This window comes from Embiotoca jacksoni, unplaced genomic scaffold (genome assembly GCF_022577435.1).
Source record: "Embiotoca jacksoni isolate LCO1_2020_lvr unplaced genomic scaffold, fEmbJac1.0.p SCAF_6, whole genome shotgun sequence".
NCBI classification, from domain to species: Eukaryota; Metazoa; Chordata; class Actinopteri; family Embiotocidae; genus Embiotoca; species Embiotoca jacksoni.
The window spans coordinates 3,311,994-3,339,137 of record NW_027185414.1 but is presented as its reverse complement, the minus strand read 5'-3'; the positions used below and the strand labels follow the sequence as shown (position 1 = coordinate 3,339,137).

Genomic DNA, 27,144 nt, shown 5'->3' with positions numbered 1-27,144 from the left:
CACTGCCTCAGTAAAGAGGCAATTATTGTACTTATCACTCCATTTCATTTATTTGACAGCTAGATACAAGTTTGTAAAAGATTTTACATGTAAAACATATAATGAGCTTAATAAATCACACTTTGATACAGTAAACCACTCAAATGAGCATAAATTTATAACAAAAAAAACAAACTCAACCAACTATAATAAGAAGCACTACTTTAACTTCATTAAGAATCCGAATATTTCCTCCAGCACTGAACGCGAGTCATTTACAGTTTATTACCTCAGTAATTAGCTGCATCTCAATAACCAGATTCTTAACAACTCCCTATGGCTTTTTTTCCTCTGCTTTAAATATGACTATCTTTATTACACATTTTTCGTTTAGAGTAGATAAAATACATCCACAAACAAAACTGAGTAAACAAACAGGGAAACATTGAACCTTCAAGTCATGAGGAGAGAAATGTAAACTGTGTCAGGTACTCACCCCAAGGAGCCGAGCTGGTGCTGCTCCCATGCTGCCATGGAGCCCAGAGAGGGACCTGCAGCCGAGCCGAAGCCCGACAGCTCTGCACTGTTCACGGAGTAATCTGACAGAGAGAGAGACGGCGTGTCACGTGACAGCATTCAAAAAGCATTAGACAGATACACTGAGTCAGTGTCGACCTGCCGTGTCGCAGCTTCAGCATCAGTCTCCAAGAGCTGCAGTGAAACTTTGCTTACACTCCCCCTACGAGCTGCTCCAGTAAGATACACCTAAAACTAGCTCACTGTCAGTGGTTTGCTGCAGAGTGTTAGTGTCCTGTGATGGTCCACATACACAGAAGCTCTTTTAACCCAAGAAGACTGACATGAGCTTTCTGAGGAGACTTCTGTGTTGGATAAAAAAACGGTATATTTAAAAAGACCTACTATCATTATGCATATCTACATGTAGAATTGTGTTACTTTCAAGTTGAACAGTAGGGTATTTGATCTTATGTATAATCAAAAACAAGCAGTAAGGGTAGAATGCATTGAAAACAGAGGCCCTGAAGTACAACCTCAATGAAACAAAACTCAGTTATTTCAACTTTGGGCTAATTACATTCATGAGTGAGATTCCATTCTGTTGTTTTTTCTTACATTTAGTACATCTGTCTTTTTTTTAATGACAGATTGGATCCTTCTGGACATAATAAATGTTGCCGGTCTCTCACAGAAATCTGTGGATATGTTCAGATGACTCTTTTCAGCTGTTCTCTTTTGGAGGAGTTTTCTGGCTCTCCTTTCCACTTTGAAATCCTCCAGAGCTGTGCTATGATTCAAGTCAGGATGCATATTAGTCACAGTTTTTACTTTTTCTTTCTTTAAAAACTCTGCCTCTTTTTGAGACTGGAAGTCATCTTCTCATTCAGTTGATGGGGATACAAACTTGTATTAATAGTGCATCTATAAATGTCCTCTCTACTACTACTTCTGCACTCACAAAGTTCCATATAAGTGCATTCCCACCTCCATGTTTCAGTCTCCACTATACAGTCATTGTGGTAGTGTTGACTAGATCCACACCAAACATGCTGGATCTGATCCAAACTAATATATTTTGGTGTCATCAGACCAAAGAATACATAACTAATAATCATCTGGCTTCTTTTCTTTTCTTTTCTTTTCTTTTCTTTTCTTTTCTTTTCTTTTCTTTTCTTTTCTTTTCTTTTCGGCAAAGTTTAATCTTACAGTTTGTGTGTTTGTTTTGGAAGTGATGGTTTTCCTCTTAGACATCCTTGTGAGTCAGAGGAAGTTATCTGTTTTGTTTTTTGTTTTTTAAAGAGAAAGGTTGTGTAAATTCTGCATGGTGTCATTTTTAGAGGACAGTCACTGCACCCTCTGTTATTAGAAGTACGGCTCTTCCTATTTCTCCTAACCACTGCTGCAACTGTGTTTACGCTCATGTTCAGTGACTCCTAAAGTTGTTGTAACCTCTCTTGTGTTGTTTTAACACCTCATTCATGAGGTCAGCCTTGATTAGTAATAACACATAAAATTCCCTTCTGTTTGTTGTTGGTTGTACTCTGGGGACCTTATTTTCTTTTTAGTGTACCTAACGTGTTTGTTTTAAATTTCATATGTGGTTAAATACCCTGCACTTCATCTTAAGTTATTGTAAAATGATATAATTTAGTATGATTTCACATTTTAGTAATATACTGTACTCAGTATACAGCAGATACAGTGCTGTGAAAACGACCTAACCGTGTGAGATCCTCAAACAAAATCTATCATTATACAAGAGCAACCTGAGCAAACATAAAATACAGGTTTCAAATGTATCAGAGCAAAATACCAGCTGGGCCTGTGAGGAAAGTATGATTTGCCCCGTTATGCCTGATGCACAAAGAGGATTTTCAAGTCCTAACCTATTCTAAAAACACAGGTGGAGCGGAGAAAGAAACCTGCCAATATTAAAAAAGTTGTTTTTACACATTCTGTGAACTTCAACAACTACAAGGAGGCCGCGACATGTTCATATTATTGTTCTCTGGGCTGTGTGTCAGGGAGACTCCAATCCAGAGTGTAAGATGAAGATTATGAGAGTAAATCCGTCACACTACGGCATCATTTGAGTAGATAATCAGTTCACACCAGATTTGAATCTTCCCAATAATTGTTGGGAGGTGAGAATCGGATCCAAAATCATCTAAATTATCCTCCAGTGTGCGGGGTCAGCTTTAGTTATTAAATCCAGAAAAACTACCCGTGCAGTGATAACAGTGTGCAGCTGGACTAGATACAGCCAGCCTGAATACTACCAGCCCTGTTCAGTCAAATCATCACTTAAATAGACTTTTTTTTAGAAGCATGAAGCGACGAAAAGGTCTCACTATTAGCAGGCTATGCTAAAATCAAAAGACATTTTTCGAAGAGAGAGAGAAGAAGGTGACTGAAATACATCAGTCTTTTGTAATTTAAGAGCATGTGAACAAAAATGTAACCTGTTAATTAAATAAAGATGTCTTTTAGGCATGTTGTGGCATTTTCAGATCAACAAGGGTTTCACTAATGACAGCAACACGGCACCAACAGTGATGATCAGGTACCATTGTTGTAGGCAGAGCTGATGCCGGAGTAGACCAGACTCTGGTGGGGCAGACTGGGTGTGGTGATGGAGACCACCGGTGTGGAGAGAGGCTGGCTGGACTGACTGCCGCTCAGCCTCTGGTTGCTCTGTGAAATAAAAACAAAGACACAGTTCAAAAACTTCTCTCTGTTTGACTATAATTATACAGTTGTGTATAACTGGACTTATGATGCCGTGTTTCAACCACATGATGTCAGTATAAACTCATTTTCCCGTGAAACCCTTCTACGGTGAAGACATGCTGGTTCCCTTTTAAGAAAAAGTTAAACCTCAAATATTCACACTTTATTTAAATCAAACTGCCACATTTAATCATCCTTCACGTCCTAATTTTCCACATTTCCCAGAATGCCTCCAACTTCCACATAAAGTTGATGGGGCTCAGCATCCTTCTCAGGTAAACTGAATGTTTTGTATAACAGAAGTCTATCAGAAATTCACCAATCTACCAACGGCAGTTTCATAAACCCCTGTACATCCACTTTAAGACAAAGACCTTAAAGTCATTTGTTAATTAAGATTTGTTAATCAAGCCTTCTGCTACAACTTCAGCACTTATTTACTTGATTGAGTGTTTCAACAATTATAAAAAAACAAAACAAATGCGAGCAGGTAATTCACTCTTAATCAGTCTATGTCTTAAATTAGGTTCAGCACACTTTGCGTCTGGTTGGTAAAGATCAAAACTCGACACACGTCACGCAGCACTTCGAAGTTTTGTGCTGTTCCTCTCTGAGCTGTTGGCGTTCCAGTCTGATAATGTAAGCAGTGACATCAGCCTGAACGAGGTCATTCACTGAACACACACACTCACAAACGATCAGTGAACAAACCGATGCACGTTTGAAACCGACATGTTATCAAAGCCAACCCAGTGTGATTGCCTGAAGTATCGCACTGTTTCCTTCCTGTTTCCCTGCGCTGTCTGTGGTATCCCTGTCTCCGTGAGCAACAGTTAATGCACTACACAATCCAAGTTGAAGCTAACAAGGTAAAAATGTTAACTGAATCTGAAGAAGTTCTGGATGTCACTTTAAACAAAGCAAACTGCACACACTTTCATGTGAGGAGGAAGTGAAAGGCAGTTTTAATGTGATCAAAGTGAGGTGCTGCTGTCTGACCACAGAGCAACATCTTTTACTGCACTGGCAAACACAGAGAAACAAACACAAGCTGTCATCTGAGCAGCTACTTTTTCTTCTGCTTGTTTAAAAAGACATAGCAGGATGATGGTTCTGCTTTTAACCATGATGCAGGTTCCCACCACTGTCAGCCCATGTAACACACTAACAGACGACTTAAAACAGACCGTGCTAACCGCTCCTGTTGTCAGCGATCACCAGTAATCGCTGCAGAAATGATGAGGAATTATGACGATGAGTGGAGGCAGTGTTGACTGCCACATGTGGGATGAAAGGATGTTGATTCATTTGTCACTTTACCAGAAATTTTGTCACACACTGTTGAGTCTTAATAAAAGACTTTAAAAGATACCCATAATGTGCTTTTAATTTGTAATCAACTCATAAAAAGTCTCTTCTTCTCATATGTGCGGTATATAAAACTGTTACATTACGTATGTTTACATCAGGGTTAAATATATTTTTTTCACATTAATGCTCATAACAAAAGAGACTAGAAACTCCTTTTTGGTCCTTTTAGTAATGGATTGCAGTAAAATGTAAAAATCCCCTGGACACTGCAGCCAGCAGAGTAATGGAGCCGCCCGGTCACCATAAAAAAGAAAAAAAAAGTCTCAGTTTCCATTGTTTGCTAATCGTTACATCATGTTTGAGCATAGTGTGGTAGGGAAGGGCAACAGTAGGAGAGTTAAGGGCAAATCAATAACTTCAATGACCCAGCACAGCTGCAGAGTGGAGAGTCTGAAGGAGGAGAAACTGACTCCTTCTCCAGGCTTCAGAGGCACTTTACCAAACCAAGATTTCGTGCATCAAATCACCGCAGCTTCTTGTACTGAGGATTTATTTACGCCACAGTTTGAGATGTGACTCAAATGTAACGGGATATTATTTCTGCATTCGATTTTTAGTGGTAGTGAGTCTAACTGGAGCCTCTGCGGAGAGTGTGCACTCCCTTTGCAACAAAGGAGATGATTTGGCAGCTTGCTAGAAATGTTATCAGTCTTTTTTTTAGGAGCAGCCTGCTGTCTTTCAAAAATTTAAGGCCGAATTTTACTTTAGATGTTTCATCTAAATTCATTTAAATTCAATCTGGCAAAAAGGTCCTTGGAGGTGTCTGTCTGTGTGAAAAAGCAATGGACTCAAAACTACACACAAGTAACACTTGTGGTCTTTCTGTAAATGTCAGCAGAGGCTACAGAGATGACGCTCTTGTGATCATCAAAGACCTCAAACTTTGTTATTTTGATGTCCAACCAAATTATTTCTTATTTCATAGACAGAGTTATTACATAGAATATATTTCAGTGTTGATGATAGCTGCTATTAAGAGCCTGCAATGCACAGCTTTCTATCATGAAGCATCAGACATGATGCACATTTAGTAAAATGTCTTTCTGGTTAGAGACCTTTGATTATAGCTGTTAAATGATGAAAAGTGGAGTGCTGAATCAAGACTGACTGAAAGAGACCATAATGAGGATTCCTGGTTGGAGCACTGACAGCTCCTGCAATGGAGTCCATTCTTCACTAAATTAGGCACCAATCTCTTGTCTTCTTTAAAGGAACCATGAGTCCACCAAAAAAAACCAAACGGTGTCGAACCAATTGTTGTGAAAAGTTGGAGAGTCACTCTGTGTTCGTCTGCGTCATCTATTCACCCTGTCCGTGTGTGAGTCCAGCATCCCTCAGGCTTGGAGCACATCATGTACTGTTCGGGATCCTAATATGACTCAGAAAGCGAGAGTCTATGTTTGAGTTGTCCTCGAGAACACTTTCTAATTCTGTTTTGATGTGTTAACGGGATGGAGTTAAAGATGCTTGTGTTAATGTACTTCATTAGATCTAACTTTGCATGGATTACTTCAGAAGTAGGTAAAAGGTGGTTTTGCTCTCTAGTGGATGTATATTAATGTATGCAGGATCAGTTTACAAAAAATGTAGGATATTATTCTTCATTACCAAAATTTATGAGGACTTTTGTTGAGGTGTTAATTATAAAAACAAGCCCACACGTACCAGCGTCTGCATCATTCCTTTGGACTGAGGGATGACCACTCGCAGGTCGGTCTTGCGGCAGGCAGCGACCAGGCTGTTCCCATGAGGAGGAAGAGGAGGAGGAGACTTTGGAGGGATGATCTTGCCCAAGCTGCTACCCCCAGGTGACACCACAAATCCGTTCACTGGGCACCGACATGGGGAATAGGGAGGATATTTGAAAGGTGAAATAAGGAAATCCCAATTTGTGCTTAAGAACTGATCGACAGACTGAGCGGTGCTGCCATCTCTTCACCATAAACACTTCATGCATGTAGTAGAAATGTAAAACTATTTAGAGGTTTGGAATATGCTTGAAAAGGAAGTGCCATGTATTAGATCCATCAAATGAACCTGTCCAACCACCAGGCTCTGAATGCAGAGAGAATAAAGTACGGCTATATATAATACAAGAGATACTGAATAATTGATCTTTTCTCTCTCTTGACATTATATAATGGCAGTGCTTCTGGGAGGCAGAGCATGAAGACGACAAGGCGGGTGGTCCGCATGGACATTTTGTAGCGAGGACTGAAGACAGGTGAGTGAGGACAAATACAGCTACACAAGGAGAGGGGACACTGAGGTGCATCCAGGTGCATCAGTAGTTCCCGACTTAAGGATCGGGACCAAGATGCAAAATAATTCAGAGCTAACAAGAGGAACGGAAACATTAATAATCCGTTTCTGTTCGTATTTGCTTTTTTTTTCTTGCAAATTAATGGATAATTTTCATTGTAAAAAGTAAAATTTAAAAAATTTAAATGCAGCATTTTAAGGGTTCATAAACCAAAAAGGTTACAAATACCGCTCGAGATGTAGAGAAATGTGTTTGTGTGCTGTACATGTCAGAGAGTGTTCGTAAGACTCCTGTAAGATACACACCAGCTCCATTTTGCAGAGCCAGATCAGAACTGCCGTGCAGGCCACCTGAGGATATACACACACACACACACACACACACACACACACACACACACACACACACACACACACACACAGGTTGATTTTTCTTTCTTTTTAAATGGTTTCAAATGGTTCACACTCATCACCTGCTCAAATATATTGGCAGCAGCATTTTCTATCACATCTATGCACATAAATATAGCCAGACTGCCTTATTTGTCAAAAGTAGAAAAACAGAGAAATAATGCATGCACTGGTCTGTGTACATGTGTCAGAATACATGAGTGTGTTTTTTCCAGATTCTCTGTTAAGTAATACTAATTTGAATAGTGATATTTTGCACAGCTGCTGGTCCATCAAGGACAGTGATAAATGCACAAAGCTGTTGTTGTGTTTCCTTTGGTTGATTGTAATCAGATCAGTGTGAAGTTTACCGATGAGTTTATTTTCCAAAGAGCCGAGCAAAATTCCTGCTACTTGCCTTTCCCTAACAGCACATGCAGTAAACACACACACACACACACACACACACACACACACACACACACACACACACACACACACACACACACACACACACACACACACACCTGTGTTTCCAGTGCTGGGAGGTCTTTGTGAAGAGTTTATGTTTCTGTGGAGATGTGTGTGAGGTGAGGCGAGGATCCCGCTGTCAGCGAGAGCTGCTGTGGCTGCAGCTAGAGCCTGGGACATCGCTCCTCCTCCTCCTCCTCCTCCTCTTCCTCCTCCTCCTCCACCAGAGCTGTAGGCCATGCTGCCTGCTGCTACATGCATGAAGTGCTGCTGTGCTTGGCCAGTAGACTGAGGAGGAAGTGACAGACAAAAGGACATGAACAAGAGCTTGATCAATATCAGTACAGATTATATGAAATGGTAGCGACTATTTTTCTGAAATCTGAATCTTTGTGTTTATGCAAAGGGTTCTTTTGGGCTTGAAAAGGGCGAGTAACGACAATGTAATAATGACTGTCGCATTTTACTTTATTTTCTGTAGTACTGTAAGAACATAAGGCAGTGGAGGAGAAATCCAATGAAAACCAAAAGTGGCAGATCAGTGGGGAAGCAGCTATATGACTGGAAGGTTTTCGGTTCATGCTTTTTCAGAGAAATGTGGGCAGGAAAAGAGGGTGGGTTTCTGTCTCTGAAGAAACTTCAAACTAAATTAAGCAAGGCTGTGATTTGTGTACTGAATGTACATAACTTTATATACTGCAATCACATCAATGTGAAGAACAATGGAGCTGATGAAATATAACAATGAATTACAATGCAACTTACAATTTTATGGCTCTTCATCATGTTGTCAAAGTCCTCATTAATCTTCTTGTACTTCTCCTCAGTGTGGGGGGTGAGGACGTAGGACGCCTCGGCGTCTGGGCTGTCGCAGCCTCTGTGCTCCTTCTTGTTCAGGGCCTGCGGGGCAAATCAAGCATTTAGTTGGGAAAAAATGGTAAAAGCATTGGGAAAAAAATCTAAGGGTTATAACAGGTCTTTGGCAAAAGCTTACAGTGGTCTGTAGTTGACTTCATAATGAAGCCATGTTAAAGTTAACCACTGACAGCAATGAAGGAACATATTTCTTCCTTGTGTGTTTTGTTTTCTTGTGAAGCATTTAATGAATCAAAATAAAACGGTTTGTGAAAATGATTGAAAAACATATTTGATTTTTTTTAATAAAAATGCAAAAAGACTATACTAAGTAAATACTTTGGACATATATTGTAATCAAAAACAGGATGTGTATGCATCTGGTTGCTCCATATCTGCTATGTGGTTAAACAGCAGGAAGGACAACCGACCACTGACATGACGTGAAACCAGATTTGAGGCTCACAGTATTTGATTACTTCTCTAACACTCAGGCCAGGATTACTTTTCTGTAAATAAAGTCCTGGTGAGTTCCTTATTTATTTCTTACTGAAGTGAGGATGGAGGGAAACACGTGTTGGTCACTTTGCAACAGCACCACAAAGACCTGCTGGTGTAATGTTCCTGTTGTTTGTACTGATATTTGTATGGACTTCTCAGGCAGCTTTTTCCATCTGACTGACCGACTGTTAACGGTTCATAGCAGAGGGAGTTTTCATTGTACAGATTGTTGGTTTAATTCACACTTGTCAAGCATTTACGTATCTGAATGTCTCTGTGAATAATTAATTAATTACAACCATAAACCAAAACCTCGCAGCACAGTAATTGCTTAATTTTAAGCCACAGTGTTGGCTCGGCTCTAGGAATGATGATGTCAGTCAGTCGGTCCACGACTCTGGTTCAGACTGAAATGTCTCAGCGACTTTTGAATGGATTTCTCAGTTGGCTTCAGCAATTCATGGTCCACTGAGGACATGTCTTAATGGTGATGCCCTGACTGTCATGTAGCGCCACCGTCAGGTCACAATTTGTTTCCACTTAATAGCCTGCATGATATGAGGAAAATCTGCAATGTGTGATAACATTGTTCAATATTGCGATATGACTTTCAACAAACAGTCAAATATTGAAGTGTGCATATGAGCTATACAGTTTGTGTGTTTATCTGCTGTTATACTGTAGGTTCACTGCTAACAAAGACCCTAAGCGTTTAGCCTACAATATGCCCAAGAAGAAAATAAATAAATGATTTCAGACATGCTTTTATTGAACAAATTGTACATGGAACCGTTTAAACAAAACATAAATAGCATGGCCCACGTATCTAGGAATCTATCTCTATCAAATGTTGGCCTATAAATAAAATGATCGCTCAGTCTTCTGCGATGAAAATACGTTTTATCGGCTAGCACAATTCACAACTATCGAATTGATTACAATTATATTTGGTTCAGATATTCATGTTCCCCAATAGGATAAATTGCAGTAACATTGGTGACCCACTGACTTTTCATCTAGCGCCATCATCAAATACCTGCACAACTCTTCTTATACTTTGTGTCTCACCATCAATACACGGCTGATTAAAGATGTAAATGTTTGAAAATGTGGGGCCTCTTTGTCTGCTCTCACATAAAAAAAAAATGAACTCTGAAGTGTACCAACGCACGAACAAGTAGATTTGATCTGCGGGAGTTTTGACATACAATTAGCTTAGACTCTGAATACGGATAAATTGTCTACTGAACCGCTTGATCTGATATTCAGTCTTTTATGAAGCACGATAATAATGACCTTCCCTTAGAAATTAGACAAAGTACACATGGTGTCAACTTTGAGTAATGCATCAATGTTTTACACGTAGAGTAGCAGAGCACCTGAGTTCCTGCTTTAACCAAACATCATCTGCCCACACAACACACACACACACACACACACACACACACACACACACACACACACACACACACACACACACACACACACACACACACACACACACACACACACACATCCTTGTGTTTCTGTACAGTTTGTTTGAGTTAATGAGCTCTGAAATAGTGTGACAGACAAAGAGCTGATCTGTGTAGTGCAGACGTTAAGGGAAGCCCTCCTCTGAAGATACGCTGCCCCGAATAGCACATTTACTCATCTATATTCACAGCAGCCTTTTAAACACAGTGAACTACAGTAAGCAGGTATTTTTTATGGCGTGCCTGAAATAACTTTGAGTTTGCTAGAGTGTTTACAGCGGTGCCGGGCGGACAAACGGGGAAATAAAAGGCTGAGATTTGTTTGTTAATGTATCCCTGAGCCCCATGGAGAGCAAGTGGTCAAATTAGATTCATTAGCACGAACTCCTCTGTCTGTGGAAGATCCTATTACTGTTGGCGGCACAGCGTGGACAAATATCTACAGCACTGCAGGCAGGCAGGCCGGGCGACCAAAGCACTGCTTTGAAGACGCAATGAAATGTTAGGATAGAATTAAAATTAGTTTTTGGTAAAAAGGCTAAGGGCCAAGATAAGCATTGTCAATCATCAACATTATCTATTATTATTGTATTCATTACATAAGTACAAGGTTGTTACAATTGTTGTTGTTGTTGTTGTTGTTGTTGTTGTTGCAATTAAATATGTACACACATACATGAAAATAGGATGTGGAACTAATATTAATAAAGTTCCTCGCTCTTTTGATGATTATAGTGGAACCTCAAACCTCAATGGTTTTGAAGAAAATTGAGAACGTTTGTTTCCTCTTATTATAACAACATCCTCCTTATAGTTGAATGTTTTTTAACTCCTGTTGTAATATATTAGGGTCACAAAAGTGTCTTTACATCTCATCAGAGCTGAAACATATCCATAATTTCATGTAATAATAATAAGTCTGACCCCTGCTTGAAGAAGGCAGGAGTTGTAAAAGACCTGCTTTTTTGTCATCTGTTGATCTGTCATAGATTATTTTTTTCAAGACAGATTGTATATTTTGTTTTGAAATATATTAATTGTTAATAAAGTATAAAAGGATACCTTTTAAGTTCATATGGCTGAAACTGTTCTGCTTTTAGATCTGTGTTTGATCTCCACCAACTCCTGAGGGACATATAAAGCTCTTTATCTGTTAGATGCTCCGGTATGTTCCCCAGCTTGTTGTTAACTTTACAAATCTGCTGTTCAGTGATGTTAGATGATGTGTAATGGGGCTCCTAGAGCTGTCTGCTGTTTCATGAGGTGAAATGAAGTTGATGAAGGTCGTAACCAAAACAATGAGCTAAAAGATACTGAAACTCTCTATAGGGCTGACTCGAATATAAATAAATACATAGAGAACTGTGTGATGGCATATTTCAAATATTTCAATTAGACATGTGTTATGCATTATATTAAAAGGAGACATGTAATTCTCTGTGTAAATAAATCAAGTTAAGCGTGGAATGGGCAGTCAGCTGGCTCAGAAAGATTACATTTAGATAATTGCTTTAGAAAATAGAAGAATAAATTGATGGATGTTAATTTACAGCACCTGTTAAAAAACAAAAAACATACCAACGTCATTCAAGCCTGGACGATGACATCACTTTTCTGGTATCCATCATCTCATCTCTGCTCCTTATTACATTACACGTCATAGCGTGAAAAGGACAGACTGACAGACCAACAGCCAACTGACTGTCTGTCTGCCACATGTCCTCCGCATTCCCAGACACTAGTAGTTACTCCAACCTTTAACAACACACTCACAAGTCTATTTACGCTTAAGAAGTCACATGCTCAGTTCCCGCTCAAACGAATGGTTGTTCATTACTATGCACAAGTAAATTGAATGGTTTAAAATTACTAAGGAAGCACATGTTTGTTTTCTAATTTTGTTTGACAAGCTTTACCAAATCCTGTCTGATTGTGCTGCTTGTTTGTTGGACCTTCTGTCTCACAATTATGCCGTTTCATTGAATTATAGGATGGTACATCATGTGATTTACACAAGCAATTATTTGTTATTAGTCACAACGCTAGGTGATAAAAATGATCCATCAGTGATTTAAACATTTGGTGCATTACAGATAATTTGACCCTGACAAACATTCTGACACACATTGCAAAAGAAAAAAGACGACACAAAATGCTCCCAAATTCAAAAAAAAAAACTCCTGCATCAATGACAAGTCCATCGATGAACAAGAGTCTGTCATTCCAGTATACAAATTAGAGAGTGACATTAACTGCTTTCTTATTGCAACAGAGCCGAGGTCCTGACCTTGCTTCAGCAAAGCACTGCAGTGTCATATATCTGTTTTATGACTACAAGCTTATTGCAGGGAAACACGGTGATGCATAACCAATGTTGCAATAACACATAAAAGGACACTGCAATGTGTCTGTACAAACAAGCCTAGCAATGCTGTTTAAATGATTGTTCCTGCTTTCAAAGGCTAAAATCTAACGCCTGTCATGGGAAAATAAAACTCAGGCATGAATCCAATTTAACAGCTAATTCAGCTCAAATGACCTCACTTACATCTATTCTGTTTGATTGCCATCATGACCGTCAACATAGCTGCATGTGAAGGTGAATGTGGTGCAAGTCTTCTGAGTACTTTGGTGACACAGCTCAAGAGCAAAACAACTTTCATTCCAGCAATGATGTTCAGCATACACCGATTATTATTAATGATGTGAGGCGACGTGAGCCAAATCGAAGCAGATGGGACGTTTTTAGTTGCTCAGCATCAGGAGTTTATAAACTGTTCTCTGATTCTGGAGTGAACTCTGCTTGACCTTACAACAAAATATGAAGGGAAGAGTTGCTTTTAGAGAACAGCTGTTCCCAATCATGTGATCACCGCGGCGTCTTTAAACGTTCCACAGCATCTTAAGGTAGCTTTGAAGTTCAGCTTTAAAACACAGGACAGCGCCAGCTCCTACGAAATCTGCTTTAGAGAAGTGACAGTGGACGGTATGAGGGCAGAGAGGGACAGAGTGGACCCAGGAGAAGGGGGGCTCTATAAGTGGGATTTGGTCCTGGATATATGTCTCCACAGATGCTGGTTTAAACCACTACATCATGTCTGGGCACTGAGGACTATCTTAAAGTGTCTGTTACAGGATCTGAGAGTGTGTGTCTCCTTATCATCTCAAATGTCAAAGTCAGCTTTAGTGGATCTCCAAAGGCATCTGGATCGCTGCCACCACGAGGCACGAGCTGCACCGCTAAGCATCTTAACATGTGAGGGTGATATCTTGTTGCTGTTGGGGCGGCATCAAAGATAAAATAAGGCCCCCCCCTATTTCACTGGACTGAGCCCTTTCCAGTCGGGCGATTGCCCCATCGGCTAAGAATAGGGCAGGCACGAGAGTGCTTGAGATGTGATCCGACACATCTCTGGCAGAGAAACGCTCAGCTCACACACTTATCCAAGGCCGCAGCACAAACACTTTCCACAGCCTGCTTTTTGTATCATACAGAGCTGAACCCAATCAGCTGCTGTGTTGTTCTCCACAGCGTCAGGTTTCACTGGACTGCAGCTTTCTCTTTCTCTTATGGTTCTCATTCATCTCCGGGCTCCGCAGCCCGACACGACTCCACTGCATACCTTGGATGGCTGCTCTGTTGTTACTGAAACTCAACTCTGCTGGACACAAACCTGTCTCAATTATCATGACAAAAGTAATCTGTCAAGGAGATGAGCTGACCGGTGAGAGGCTTGTAGTTGTTTTAGCTGTCAGGCCATAGTCATGAAATAAAAACACTGTTCCTGGTTTCCACCTTCATTTCAGGCTGACCTTACAGTTTGATCTCCTCCATATGGAGATAGATCTGTAGAGATAGTTTCAAAAGATTTGTATTGCTTCAAGTCAAACAGAAATTAAATGTCGGTTATCTTAAGAAATCGTGATCCACTGTATCCGGGGTCATATTTCTTTTTGCAAACCTGTCTGTTAGAATCACAAAAAAATGTCAATTTCAACATTGTTGATTGATGCTAAGCGTCATCTTTGATGTATTTGGGGTTTCTGTATGTTAGTCTGCATCATCAATAGAATCACACTGTAATGGATCCAATGCTGAGGTGACTGGACTAGTTGTTGATGTAAGCTTTGACAGTCTGGTCATCTGCCATCACAACTGGACCCATGAAAGAGAGTCCACTGAATTGAACAAAATGAGACATTTATCAAAATGAGATGGATATTAGTGCTAGTTAGACTGGTTTGATAGCTTTGTATACTAAGTGGAATAGCAGCTTGAAAGGACAACGGAGACTCCCTAAATGTTGAATATTGTAAAAGGACAGCTTTCTCAGAGATAGATGAGACTCAACTCAAATATTGTATCTGTTACAATAAATATGAAGCTACAGGCAGCAGCCAGGTAGCTTAGTTTGGCACAAAATAAAATTGAAAACGGGAAAACAGCTACTACAGCTCATCACCATGTTTTATCTTGTACACAAATCTTAGTGTAAAAACAACATGTTGTTTAAGACAAGGTTGTGGATTGGACTATTTATTAGCGGCAAGAAAAACAAAAAGCCTACTTCCCCAAATGTTGAGCTATTCATTTAAAACTAATTTAAAACTGTGGTTGGCCAATTGCGTGGTGTTGTTGAAAAGGGGAAAATGTATAAACATTGTTGAGCTATAAAGTATGAAGTTTCTCTGGTTAGGATAGCTAATCTGTAATACAGCACGTCAGCTACCACGGATAAGATTTCCACAAATGTGCCCAAAAATGAATCCGCCATTCTTTGAAAATGACAAATAACTTTGGTTTAATTATGGTTTGTAGTTTCTTACAGAAAAATTCAGGAGAATTTAAATTTTACTGAACAAACAAAGCAAAGAGACAGAGTGCTGGCTGTGTAGCGGTGGGGCTCGTGTGTGTGTGTGTGACAAAGGGACCAGGGACCTATTTGTGTTTTTAAGATAGTTATCGGTCAAAGTCGTGTCCCTTCAAACAAAGACAATGAATCCAAAGAAGCTGTCCCTCCTGACATGAAGCATCTATTACAGCCAGTGGGGCTTTACTTGACACACAGTCAAATTTCATGCTTCAATGTTGCAAATGGCCTGACCCATATGTAAAAGAGCAACCTCTCTCTTTCCAGGCTTTGTTTTAACTGGCGTGTCCATCTGTGACATTTGTGGGAATAAACAAAGTAAAAGCTGAAAGTAAGCAAATGAAGGCTTACAGAGCTTTCACAGGTGGCTGCATGTGGTTTACAGTAGGAGAATAGACAGGATTATACTCTTTAGAATTATTGTGGCCATGTTAATGATGCGTATTAACGACCTCCACCACTACTATTACTACGTCCAACAGGAGGAATTCAGCATTTAACAGTATTTTAGAGGCTTTACAGATCGACATACATGTTCCTGTCCAGCCCTAACGCTGGATTTTTCTTTTCCTTTTCTTCCCTGTAATCTCAGATTTACTTTGGAAGGTGAAAAGTTTGTGTTACTGGCAAGACTGAGGACACTGAGTAAGGAAGAAGACGGATGGAAAGAAGCAATTCAAAAATAATCACGGTTAGTTTGGGAAGTTCAGCTTCCTTTATGTGGCTGTTTGCATTTGGTACGGCACTGCTGTGTGTGTGTGTGTGTGTGTGTGTGTGTGTGTGTGTGTGTGTGTGTGTGTGAGAGAGAGAGAGAGAGAGCAAGAGCAGTAAATTCAGGCTCTCAGAAAAGCAAACAGGCATTAGCAGCTTACATAAATAGGCAGAACGTGAGTCACGATGGCCATTCATTTTAATGGCGGTGGCAATGAGTACATGCTGTGAAAGACAGGGACTGCTCAGGATCTGTGACACAACAATGTCGGCATCACATCACCACACAGAGGACGCCGTGTGACCAGAGAGAGAGAGTGAACTGCTGGGTCTTATCTCTCAAAACATCTGTCTTCATAAGGCCAGTTAAGGTCTGTGTTTTAATGCTTCATAAACAGTCAAACAGATTTGGAGGATCAACCTGTTCCATTTATTTATTTCTATTTCCTGATTCATTAGCACCAAACCTTTTGATTTTTTTAAATAACAATGTTCTGCCATTACATCCATTACTTTTGTTAAGAAGGTTATGTTTTCAGTTTGTTTGTTTGTTTATTTGTTTGTTAGGATTATGGAAAACCAACCAGCCCGATTTTCATTAAACTTGATGGAGTGATGTAGTGAAAGGCCAAGGAAGAACCCATTCAATTTTGGAGCGGATCCAAAACACAACGTGGATCCAGCAACTATTTCTCACTTTCATTAACACTGAGACAGACCCTCAGGATGACCAAATGCCATGCATGTTAAAATCCATTAGATTTTAGTAAAGTTCAATAGAGACAAAACATAAGCCATTCTAGAAATACGGTGACTTCATATCACAGTCCACATTCACAGACTAGTAATCCACTGAGATACACGTGTACTTGGTCAGATTTACTGTAATGATGTAAGCAGACTTTATGGAGCACTTAGGGTTTCAGGGTAGTTTCACTGGTAGAACCGCAACAAGTACCACAGCTGTGATGTGAGCTTCAGAGGTACAAGTGTTTTTTGACATCATTCTAGTAGTTTTTGGAACTATATCCAGACATACAGTACATACTGGGTGCAGTTGCAGATTTTCAGATTGTAGAACAATTGGCTTTTGGCCTTGGCGGAGATCTCTGCTTTCAGAGCACAATTCTAGTTTCTTATGTTTTCCACCCACTAAAAACAATAATGGCAGATTTAGGCTTAAAACAGTCTACTTGGTTTTTACAACAATACTAATTGCAAAAAAAAATGTTAAAAAAAAATACTAGGGGCGTTTCTAGGCCCAGCAGAGATCTGGGCTTTAGCCCTGCAATCTCTGAATGAATCTTGGGTCACGTGTCGATGAATATTGCATCATATAGAACTTGCTTCTATACTTAATATAGAAGTCTAAGATGATACTTAGTCTCATAGGGTTTCGAAAGGCTAGACTGCTGCGTGTTGAAGAGGGCAGCATGAGCTCAGCGGGGAATTTGCCTCCGGATGAAAGTAACGAGAGCGACAATGAAAACGATCCAACATCGGATGAAGCAATTCTGAGGCTATTCAACTCCGACACCGAAGGAGATGACTTCAGTGGTTTCAGTGCACAGGAGGAGGAAGATAGTGACCAATGACTTTCTTGGTAGGCTACTGTTTACCACTCATTTTTTATTTTTGTTACAAGCCGTGTTTCGTTAAAGCCTGTGTAAAGTTCATTTGTTTCAATGTACCGCTTATGTGCGGCTTATTTATGTTCAAAATAATTATTTTTTAAAAATTCAGTGGGTGCGGCTTATATTCAGGTGCGCTCAATAGTCCGGAAATTACGGTATACACATTAAACAACCCACCCTGTTCTTAAACCTGACTGAAGACCCAGTTTGTTTCCCTTCAGTGAAATACTCCAGATGGGGCACCTTAGGTGCCCCATTATCCATGGTATTTTCCTGCTCAAAACATTTCCCTACATGAGTTTTAAATGTTCAAACTCTGTATCTACATTTATTGTTTTGGATGTTCTAATACATAACGGATTCTTTTATTGCTTTGATCCCATACTAGAGCCAGTTCCATGTTTTTACCACTTCATGTCCTAATATTCTCTGACGGTCTGATTACCATCTACTTTAAATCAGGATGAGATTACCCTACTGACTTCGGATTCACTGTCCCCTACATGAATTCCTCTGTATTACTGTAACTGGTGAAGGAGGTCATTCTAATTTTCACTTACAGTGGAGGAGTTTGGTTTTCTCACATGATACACCATTTTAAACCAGTGAAAGAGAAACAGTCCCATCTCTGTTTGTCTCTTCTGCCTCTCTGTTGTTACAGCTGGCCTGCATTGCATTTTGTGTTCTTCATCAACTTAAGCATTCATGTGCTCCACACTGAATGACACAGATACACCAAATGTCTTTCAAAATGTCAATTTTAAAAGAAATAAGAGTATTAAAGGAAGCAACAGCTGGAAGTGTTCTGCCGTAACCTCTGGTGGTATGCTTTCTAGCAATTCATCTCTCTGAAACACAACTGCAGTCATTTCGGTCACTAATGCTCTAAGTGGATGATAAAAGCGTCTGTCCGTGGAGAATAAAACACAATTCCTCTGGCCTGAAAGCATCTATCTGCACTATCAAATGACAAAAACAATCAAATACGTCATTGTGTTAATGCAAAATAAGCTGCTGCATGTGGCGCACATTTGCATATTGCACTCAGAACTGCTGCACATGGCAGCATAACAGGTTTCAACAGCTCCTCCAAAAAAGTTTCCTCTCTGATCAGACTGTAAATAAGACTGTACTGGGCTGACAATAAATTTCTCCCACGTACCTCAACGATATCTGAGTTGGTTCTGCTCTCGTGGGGTTCGTTGTACTCGGTGTATTTGAGCAGGACTTTGTCCATGTCGGTGCTGGCATACTGAAACAGCTTGTTGGAGCCGTTGAAGATGATGAGGGCGATTTCACAGTCACACAGGACACTCAGCTCATAAGCCTTCTTCATCAGACCAAACTTCCTCTTCATGAAAGTCACCTGGAAGGACAGAAACCAAAGCTCAGTTCAGATGCAAAATTGCAATCTAACAAATAATATATCTTTAAATTGCTGGCACAATAATCAGTTGTTCATCTGCATATTTGTATCATTTTTCTGTTACCTACATATGCTGAGATGTCTTTGAGACAAGTAAATTACATTATGTACTGTATATAATTAAGCTGTCATGGTGGAAGACATACAATAATAATGCTAAATAGATATATGAAGGGGCAGTGGAAGTCAAGCAAGTTTCTACAAACATTTCCTAAAGGCAACAAATATATATTTACCGTTATAAATCTGAAGATTTCCTTCTTTCAGCAAAAAACACAACTTTTAAATGTTTTAGGTTCAAACAATCTTCCAAGGTGGAAGTGTGCCAAAAGCTGAAAACAGAATAAAACGTTTTAAACACCTGATTACAGGAACATTCAGTATTTCTTTGCCATCCAGTGGATTTTTAAAAAATCAACAAAGAAACGTTTAACTGCTCTGAGCCAATAAACGCAATGAAACTACTGACACACAATCAGCTGATGACAGATTTGTGTGTGTGTGTGTGTGTGTGTGTGTGTGTGTGTGTAGGGGGGGAGGTAATGCCATTGAATTTTGCTTCTCCTATGTGGGTGGGGAACGCTACTGACTAATTTTTTTTCCCTCCCAGGATGATCAGTGTCACATAGCCTTAATAGTAACCAGAGCAGGAGGGCTTTGAGCACCTTAAAGAGTGTAAACCTTTCCAGGAGAAACACAGCTCATAGACGCAACGATCATCTACTGTTACTGCCACGTGCCATCTAAAATAATAACAGTCTTTTCTGACACCTCTGTGTGCCTCTAAACCACACAGATGAAATGTATTGTTTGGAGTGGACCATTTACAGCTCACATTAAGCCCACACAGCCCACAGGTCACACGTGGGTCACACTGTCACTCCCTGCAGTGAGTCATCTGGATTTATCTTCCATAACAGCTCCTAGGAACCCTGACTCATTTCATCTCGTATCTGGAGGCTTTCTTACACCCTCACACCTCAAAGTTGCACAGAAATGTTGAGTACTGAGTGGTTAGTTCAGGTACTCCTTCAAGGTGTCATGACAGGAAATGATAAAGGTAGTCCTAACTATTAAATTTTAACAATATGAATTCTCCTGTAAATATTACTAAAGACTATAATTGACTCTCAAAACACTCCAGTCCTACCAAACTTGTATACTGACAACGGGCGCAGAAATTCCTGTGAAATGTTTCACTTCTCCGAGGGGAACTCAAGTCTACATTATCCTATAAACATGGTGATGATTTAGTGTTGTTTAAAGCAACCATGTGTGCCTTTCCCACCAAGTTTTAATCTGTTTAGAAGAAAAACGGCAACTCCTCTCCCATACTGCTCTGCTCTTCCTGCTTTTACATGCTCCAGAAATGAAGAAACACAATGCTCTACACGCTGGCATCATACATCTCATTACTCTATGTAGCACCTTGCCACTTTTACAGGTTATTCAGTGGTCACAAGAATATCCATCCAATCAAAAATCTGTAGCGACTGAGCAAGAAATTATACTTCGTCAAACTCACTGGAGGTCCAATTACTGTGTCTTTAATAGTCTTGCTGTCTGGTGAAAAAATATATACATTTTGGGGCTTTTTAAAAAAAAAAATTTTTTAGATTAACTGTAAAACTAAATACTTTTGTGGGGTCAGATCATTTTCCTGTATATGAAACTTAAGAAAAATAAGAGTGATGAATCGTAGCTTCTTTTTCATACTATTTATGGTTAGCATTTGTTTTCTGTAATATCCATTTCATGTATTTTATAGTAGTCCTTACATACAGTAACTTTCATTGTTAGGTGCAGTGTGATTTTATCTTACTAATATCAGCCTCAGTGTTTACTGTTCTATTAGTTGCCACTATTACAAACCCAAAATTACTTTAAAAGCATTCAACTGGTGAAATACAGGGTGGTTTTATTATGAAGCAGTCACAGGAAAGTGTATTTGTCACTGAGGTGAGGGGCTTACAGCGACTGTTCATCAAAAATGCACATACAGAACAAGAAAACTGTACTTTCTACAGTTTCTTAAATCAAAAGAACAAGTTAGTGAATAGTTAAAGAGCTACAGACAAAAGCTTGTGTGTTTGTTTTACTGCTCTTCTGCCGTATTTCTGAGAGTAGGTGCTCCAGTAGTGTTTGGGTAAGTGTTAAACCTCACTTGCTGTTACTGAAAGCTGACATTTTGGAGATCCATGGTTTTCATTGGAAAACAACATTACCCAGAGTGTGAAACAGCCTACAAAAGCCAAATCATGTCAGATACTGAGCTACATATATGGAAGCTGGTGACTTACAGCTGCTCTCCACTTTCAGCCTCACTTAAAGGCTTTCACTCAGAAAACTGTAGAGAGTACAGCACAGTAGCTTTTTTCTTTTTTCATACCACAGAAAGGCAGATAGAGACAGATGTGGGCTGTTAACAAATCCTTTGGACACCTGTACGATGACAAAAGTACATTTTTCTTTAAACATTTCAACATCTTCTTCCCAGCGGGGTGATATAATACCATTTGTCTCCAGTACAATTTAATTTGTTTTTGAAAAGTCTGAGGGGTGAAGTGGCCTCAGCCAAGCTCCTTAATTTTCCAGTTGGGGAAAAAACACAATCAGAGGGCCAACGAAGTTCATGTTCAACCGAGCCACACATTTGTACTAACTCCAGAGACATTTGGGACGGTAGGACTCAGAATAATTGTTACAAACTCATTATGTAAACCAGATTAAATGATAGTGGTAAGAAGGACGCCACAGTTCTCACTATGAGTCCAAACACAGTTAATGTTGAAGTTTGTTTCTTTCTTTTCTTTAAATGAAGTTGTAAATTATTTCGTGAACGTGATTTGCACATAGATTCATTCAGTTCTTTGTCATCCCTTTTCACAGAAATCTAGGTTAGGTTAGATTAATAAAGTAACTACCTAACATAACCTAACCTAACCTAGATTTCTGTGAAAAGGGATGACAAAGAACTGAATGGTTTCTCTGTTGGAGTTTGTGGCTGCTGATGTGTCACTGGTGTCATTGCTACATATCCTGCAAATGTGCAATAGTGTGATCATTAAAAAAAAAAGAGGAAATAAAACTGCTAAAAACTCTTGATGTGCTTGACAGATAAAACAAGAGCACAAGCCAACTTCCCAAAATAGAGTGCAGGAACCTAAATATATACGGCAGGCTCCAGTGATAGTACACACCAAACAACTACAGCAGTGTCTATCTAAAAATGCTTCGGCCAGGACAACCAAACATCAAATATAAACATCATCCCAGATATTTATTTTCCAGCCACATCCCTATTTCCAGCAGCCGTGCCTTCCTCTCAGACAGGATGGTATTTGTTGTGCTGTCAGGGGTGATATATATAGAGGAGACAGACAGACAAGGATTCCAGTGGGCAGCAGTGTGGCTGCAGAAGGAGACGGTGAGGAGAGAAGGCCACTGTGTGTCCCTAACACTGACCCACCCTGCTAATGACAGGGTGCTGTCCGAACCCAGCTAACCCCAAATTACTGCCCTCGCCACCAGCTGTGACCGCTGCACTCTCAAAAGTGAAATGACTTAGAGGACTCTTCAGGAGCTCCTCAGATTGAAACTTACTGGGATCCACAAAAGGTTCCTTGAGGGATCCCTTCACAAAACGTTCAGGAGCTTGTCTATACATGCACATCAACATAATATTTTTGTCTTTCATTAATCTTTATGACTAAAATATCAGTTCCCCATTCCCCATGAATCCTGGATTAAACAGTGAATCCCACTTTGTTAGGGTGTGCTCTCAACAGGATTCAGGAGACACATACATCAACGCATCATAAAAAAAAAAAAAAAGTCCAAAACTGCAGCTCGAAGTTGGATTTCTTGCACAGATACAGTACGTGCAGCACGACGCATAACAAACTTGGACAATGCAGCAGTTTATGTGGAAAGAAGCTTCTTACCCAGAGGTTTCTGTACAGACAACAAGCAACACATAATTATTATCAGACGTAATGTAAGAAGACAGTAGAAGAAGAGGACACTGACCTGTCGGTTCCTCTCATCTACGATCCGGGTGATCTGAATCTTCTTCCTCCCCATTGCCAAAACAACTTCCACGAACAGCCGAAGAAGAATATCAGCGGGCTTCAGGTCGTTAAGAATTCAGGAGACGATCCTTAACGCATAGTCTCACGATCTGTCGCTGTTACTCCGGTATCAGCTTGGCATGGCTCGCTGCAAGACAGACACAGTCACAGTCACCTTAACGTCATTCAGCCGTCTCAGTATGAACAGTGACACAAACAGTTATATTCTGCAAACACATTCGAATGTAAACACGAACGGCCCGCTCTCATTCCCAGCGTGTCATATACTGCCACTTTGTCAAAGAACCACAATCTTTTCCTGACCCGAACCAAGTGGTTTTGGTGCGTATACTTAAGTCACCTTGTGCCTATGTACACGATGCAGAAGAGCACCGTGTGTGTATCTGTGAGACGCCAGCAGGTTGTAACTAAACGGCAGTATTTGAGGCCCAGGATGAGTACGAGTTGGCACATATCATACGGTGCAAGAGCACAGCCTAACAGAAGGTCATAGATTCCAGACAGTCAGGTTAGTAAACACAGGTGATTTACAAAACAATAGATAAGGTATCAAGAAACTCAATTCGGTCACTTCGGCAAAATTACTTAAGATAAAAAATAACATTAACACAGCTGGTCAGGGAAACAAACATTGACTATCTTAACCATTTGAAAGATGACAGTCCTACACACTATATTATGTGGCAGCTTGGTTGGAACTGATGGGTCATCCTTGCAATGAGTCTTCAGGCGTTTCTTCACAGTTTGGTACGTGAGGTAAATTGCTGTGTTGCTGCTGATTTCACTGTCACAGGAGGACACCGGCTGCTACCTGACAGCAAGGAGCTCCAGCAAGAGGACACAAAACACACCGAGGTTCACTAACCGACCAGCACGACTTCCTACTCCAGCAAAGAGGATATGGCGCCTCACTGGCTTCCCACCCACAAACACTGCCAACAACTGAGTCAGGGATTAAACATGCAACTTCTGTTTGTTCTTCAGAGTCTTTTTCAAAGTCCAAACCACACCAGAAAAGACACAAGGGCACACGCACTGAGAAATCCAAAGAGAAGAAAAGTGCATCTACTCCATCACGCACCTTGAATAGCTGGCTCCAAACTCTCCTTCATCTGCACCAACAAACTCAACACCAACCAACGATCTCCTCCTGCAGGAGCGCCCACCTGCCTCGCCGTGTCCTTCCTCTCTCCAGCCCCAGTGTTTCTGAGCCCTGCCTTTCCCGAGAGTTCCTTAGCTCTTCCCTAATCTCATCTGATCTGGGAGGAGGCAGAGAGTGAAGACGAAGCCGGGCTTTATCCTAACCCTCCCTGGATTATTGCAGCATGTGGAGCCCAGAGCTGAGCCACCAAAAACCCCCACTGCAGACCCACTTCACAGGGTTGAGAGATTGAACAAATGCATTTGTCCTTCACCAAGGGAGACGTACTTGCGACTACTGCTGATTTAAATGAAGTCTATATTTTATAAAAGATAATCCTGTTGAGTGACAGTCACTTAAATGCTACATGAAGCAGATAAATGAAAAATAAACAAAATTGAATACTAAATCCATGTTGATTTAAAATGCATTGAAAGTCTGGTGGCTTTTTCCCCAAAGCCTTCCTCAGCCTGTTCTGGTCCTCTTCCATTTAAGTAATTATTTAAGAGCCTGCATTTTACATTTTGCTCATTTGTCCTGGAACATTTAAGCTAAGTTATATGTAATCGCAATCAGTTTCCAAGAGGCTGCATGCTATGATTCGTATGAACCCTTCCAGTTCACCACCACCAGCCTTGAACCCAGCCGACCTCCCAAGTCAGCATGAGACTCACACTGGAACGCACAAAGACTCCTTACATATTTGGGATTTAAAGGTCACAAGGATTTATCTGTTTGACAATCTGGATGATTTGATGGCAAGACAAACATTTCAAAAGGAGAGATAAAAAACAAAATCCTTTCCGCCACGCTTTCCTCTGCATACATTTTTGCAAACGTTTAATTTAGCGTGTCTGTTTGAGTGAGGGTTCAGTTTAATTGCGATGTCACATTGCTAAGTATGAAGCAGCTAAATCCCCGTTGTAGTGTCAAGTCGCTCTCGTGCTCTTGTCGAGTAGGGAAGTCCTTGAAATGCAGAAGGCCCTTTCTAGGGTTGTAGCGACTGAGTTATTGTGTCAGTAATCACACAGTGATCTGCTAAAAGTCATTAGCTTTAGCAATAAAAGATTACATCTGATTGACGACCAAACTCAATTATTAAACTGAATCAAAACTATTCCCTTGATTGTCAGGACTGGAAAGCTAAAAAAAAAAAAAATTAAAAAAAAATTAAAAAAAATGGACACCAGTAGTGCAGTTACTGCTTCCGATAGCAGCAGTAAATATTTTGGCTCTACTGCTCGTGTCACTACTTAAATAGTTTAGTTTCTTTTTATTTAGTGCAGAAGGCATTAAATCTTTAGATGTGAAGTTTTTTATCTTCTGGTTTCACAAACTGTTGTATTAGAAACAGTGTTCAATGTTTGCTGTTATATATTTAGTGACGTCATTTCTGTGAAATACTGCAATCTAAATGTGTCTTATGTAAGAATGTTGAGGAAATAATGCAGATGTTTATTTTTCATTTTGTAGGGGATTAAGCATCATTTCATATCATTGCAGTATGTTGATTTCATGAATCTACTGTTTTGACCGGTCATTACTAAAATGAAACATGGTTTCTTTCTAAAATCTATTCAATAATTACATCTGAACTGAATCGCCAACACACCATATTGAATATAATCATCTGCTGTACCCATAATTAATCTTGTGTATACTATACATGTATTTTCACAGACACATTTTGTTGTTGACTCCAATAAATTAATAAAAATAAAAGCATCAGATTCCCACCACTGCCCTTCTTACGAATACAGTTCAAATCACTCTTCTCTTCAACTTCAAAAAGGACAATGAGGATAAAAACTGGACAAATTATTGTAATGTTTTTAAATGATTTGTGTTGATTTCTTTTGTAAATGGTGCTGGTTCATGGTAGACCTTATTTGTTCTGTGTAAATTAATAAAATAAAGGCTGGACTGTGTTCCCTGAAACATTTACTTATTACACACTATTCCTGCGTAGAGAGATTGGGGTGGACAGTGGCTCAGGACTTTGACACTAAAGACTCGGGTTCACATTGTCTCGTCTTGTGTCGTGTTTGTTTTGGGCAGCAGAAGCCCTTCTGGTGAAGGTCAGGGAGAGACTGTGGGTTCAGTGAGACGGAAATAAACTGAACACACTGTGGACTTTAACAATGATCATCCAAAAACATGACTGGACTGAGTATCTGCATATAACCATAAAAATAGTTTAATAATTTGTTTTTGCCACATGCTGCATGTATTGCACATGTATTGCCAGATAGGATATTAGAGGGAAATAAAATACACTGTCGGTGAACATTTTGCTGACAGCGCTGCCCTACAATAGATGTTCACTGTAGTTAAGATTCATTGTTCACACTGACAGTAATCTAGTGTCTACTTGTTGTCCTTTCACTGCTTCATTGTAGTAAATTTGAAAACAAATGTAAACTTCAATAAGAATACCTACAGCACCAATAAATCACTAATTTAACAAATGTTTATGGCCAACTTTGTCGATGTGAGACAATAAATCTCAGGCTGCCGAGTCGGTGGAGCAACAATGGAGCCTGTTCTACATCTCCTGTGCATATGCCTCCCTGATCAATGCAGATGTAATATGTTACCGTGGCAGAAACTCCATCTGGCTGACATGAAAATCAATACAACCCACAGGGATGAGCCAACAGGCTGCGGCAACCAGCACTCACACAGACCTCTACAAGGATGAGCTGCAGTATACGCTG

The 27,144-nt window shown here is 40.0% G+C and overlaps 1 protein-coding gene across 3 annotated transcripts in view; it reads right to left on the bottom strand.

Moving 5' to 3' along the window:
- LOC138213321 (myocyte-specific enhancer factor 2A-like) overlaps positions 1–27,144 on the bottom strand; it is a 46,482-nt gene that overhangs the window by 1,727 nt on the left and 17,611 nt on the right. The window contains exons 3-10 of one of the 3 annotated variants that reach the window (XM_069174348.1): positions 23,225–23,413; positions 18,932–19,135; positions 8,488–8,622; positions 7,779–8,010; positions 7,168–7,212; positions 6,265–6,428; positions 3,066–3,192; positions 476–578 (exon numbers count right to left, since the gene is read on the bottom strand). In XM_069174348.1, the coding sequence (XP_069030449.1) occupies positions 476–578; positions 3,066–3,192; positions 6,265–6,428; positions 7,168–7,212; positions 7,779–8,010; positions 8,488–8,622; positions 18,932–19,135; positions 23,225–23,278 (1,064 nt within the window). In that variant the 5' untranslated portion in view covers positions 23,279–23,413. Of the gene's footprint in view, positions 1–475; positions 579–3,065; positions 3,193–6,264; positions 6,429–7,167; positions 7,213–7,778; positions 8,011–8,487; positions 8,623–18,931; positions 19,136–19,431; positions 19,517–23,224; positions 23,414–27,144 lie in introns of those variants that run through there. The other 2 variants (XM_069174350.1, XM_069174349.1) reach the window with 2 other exon arrangements.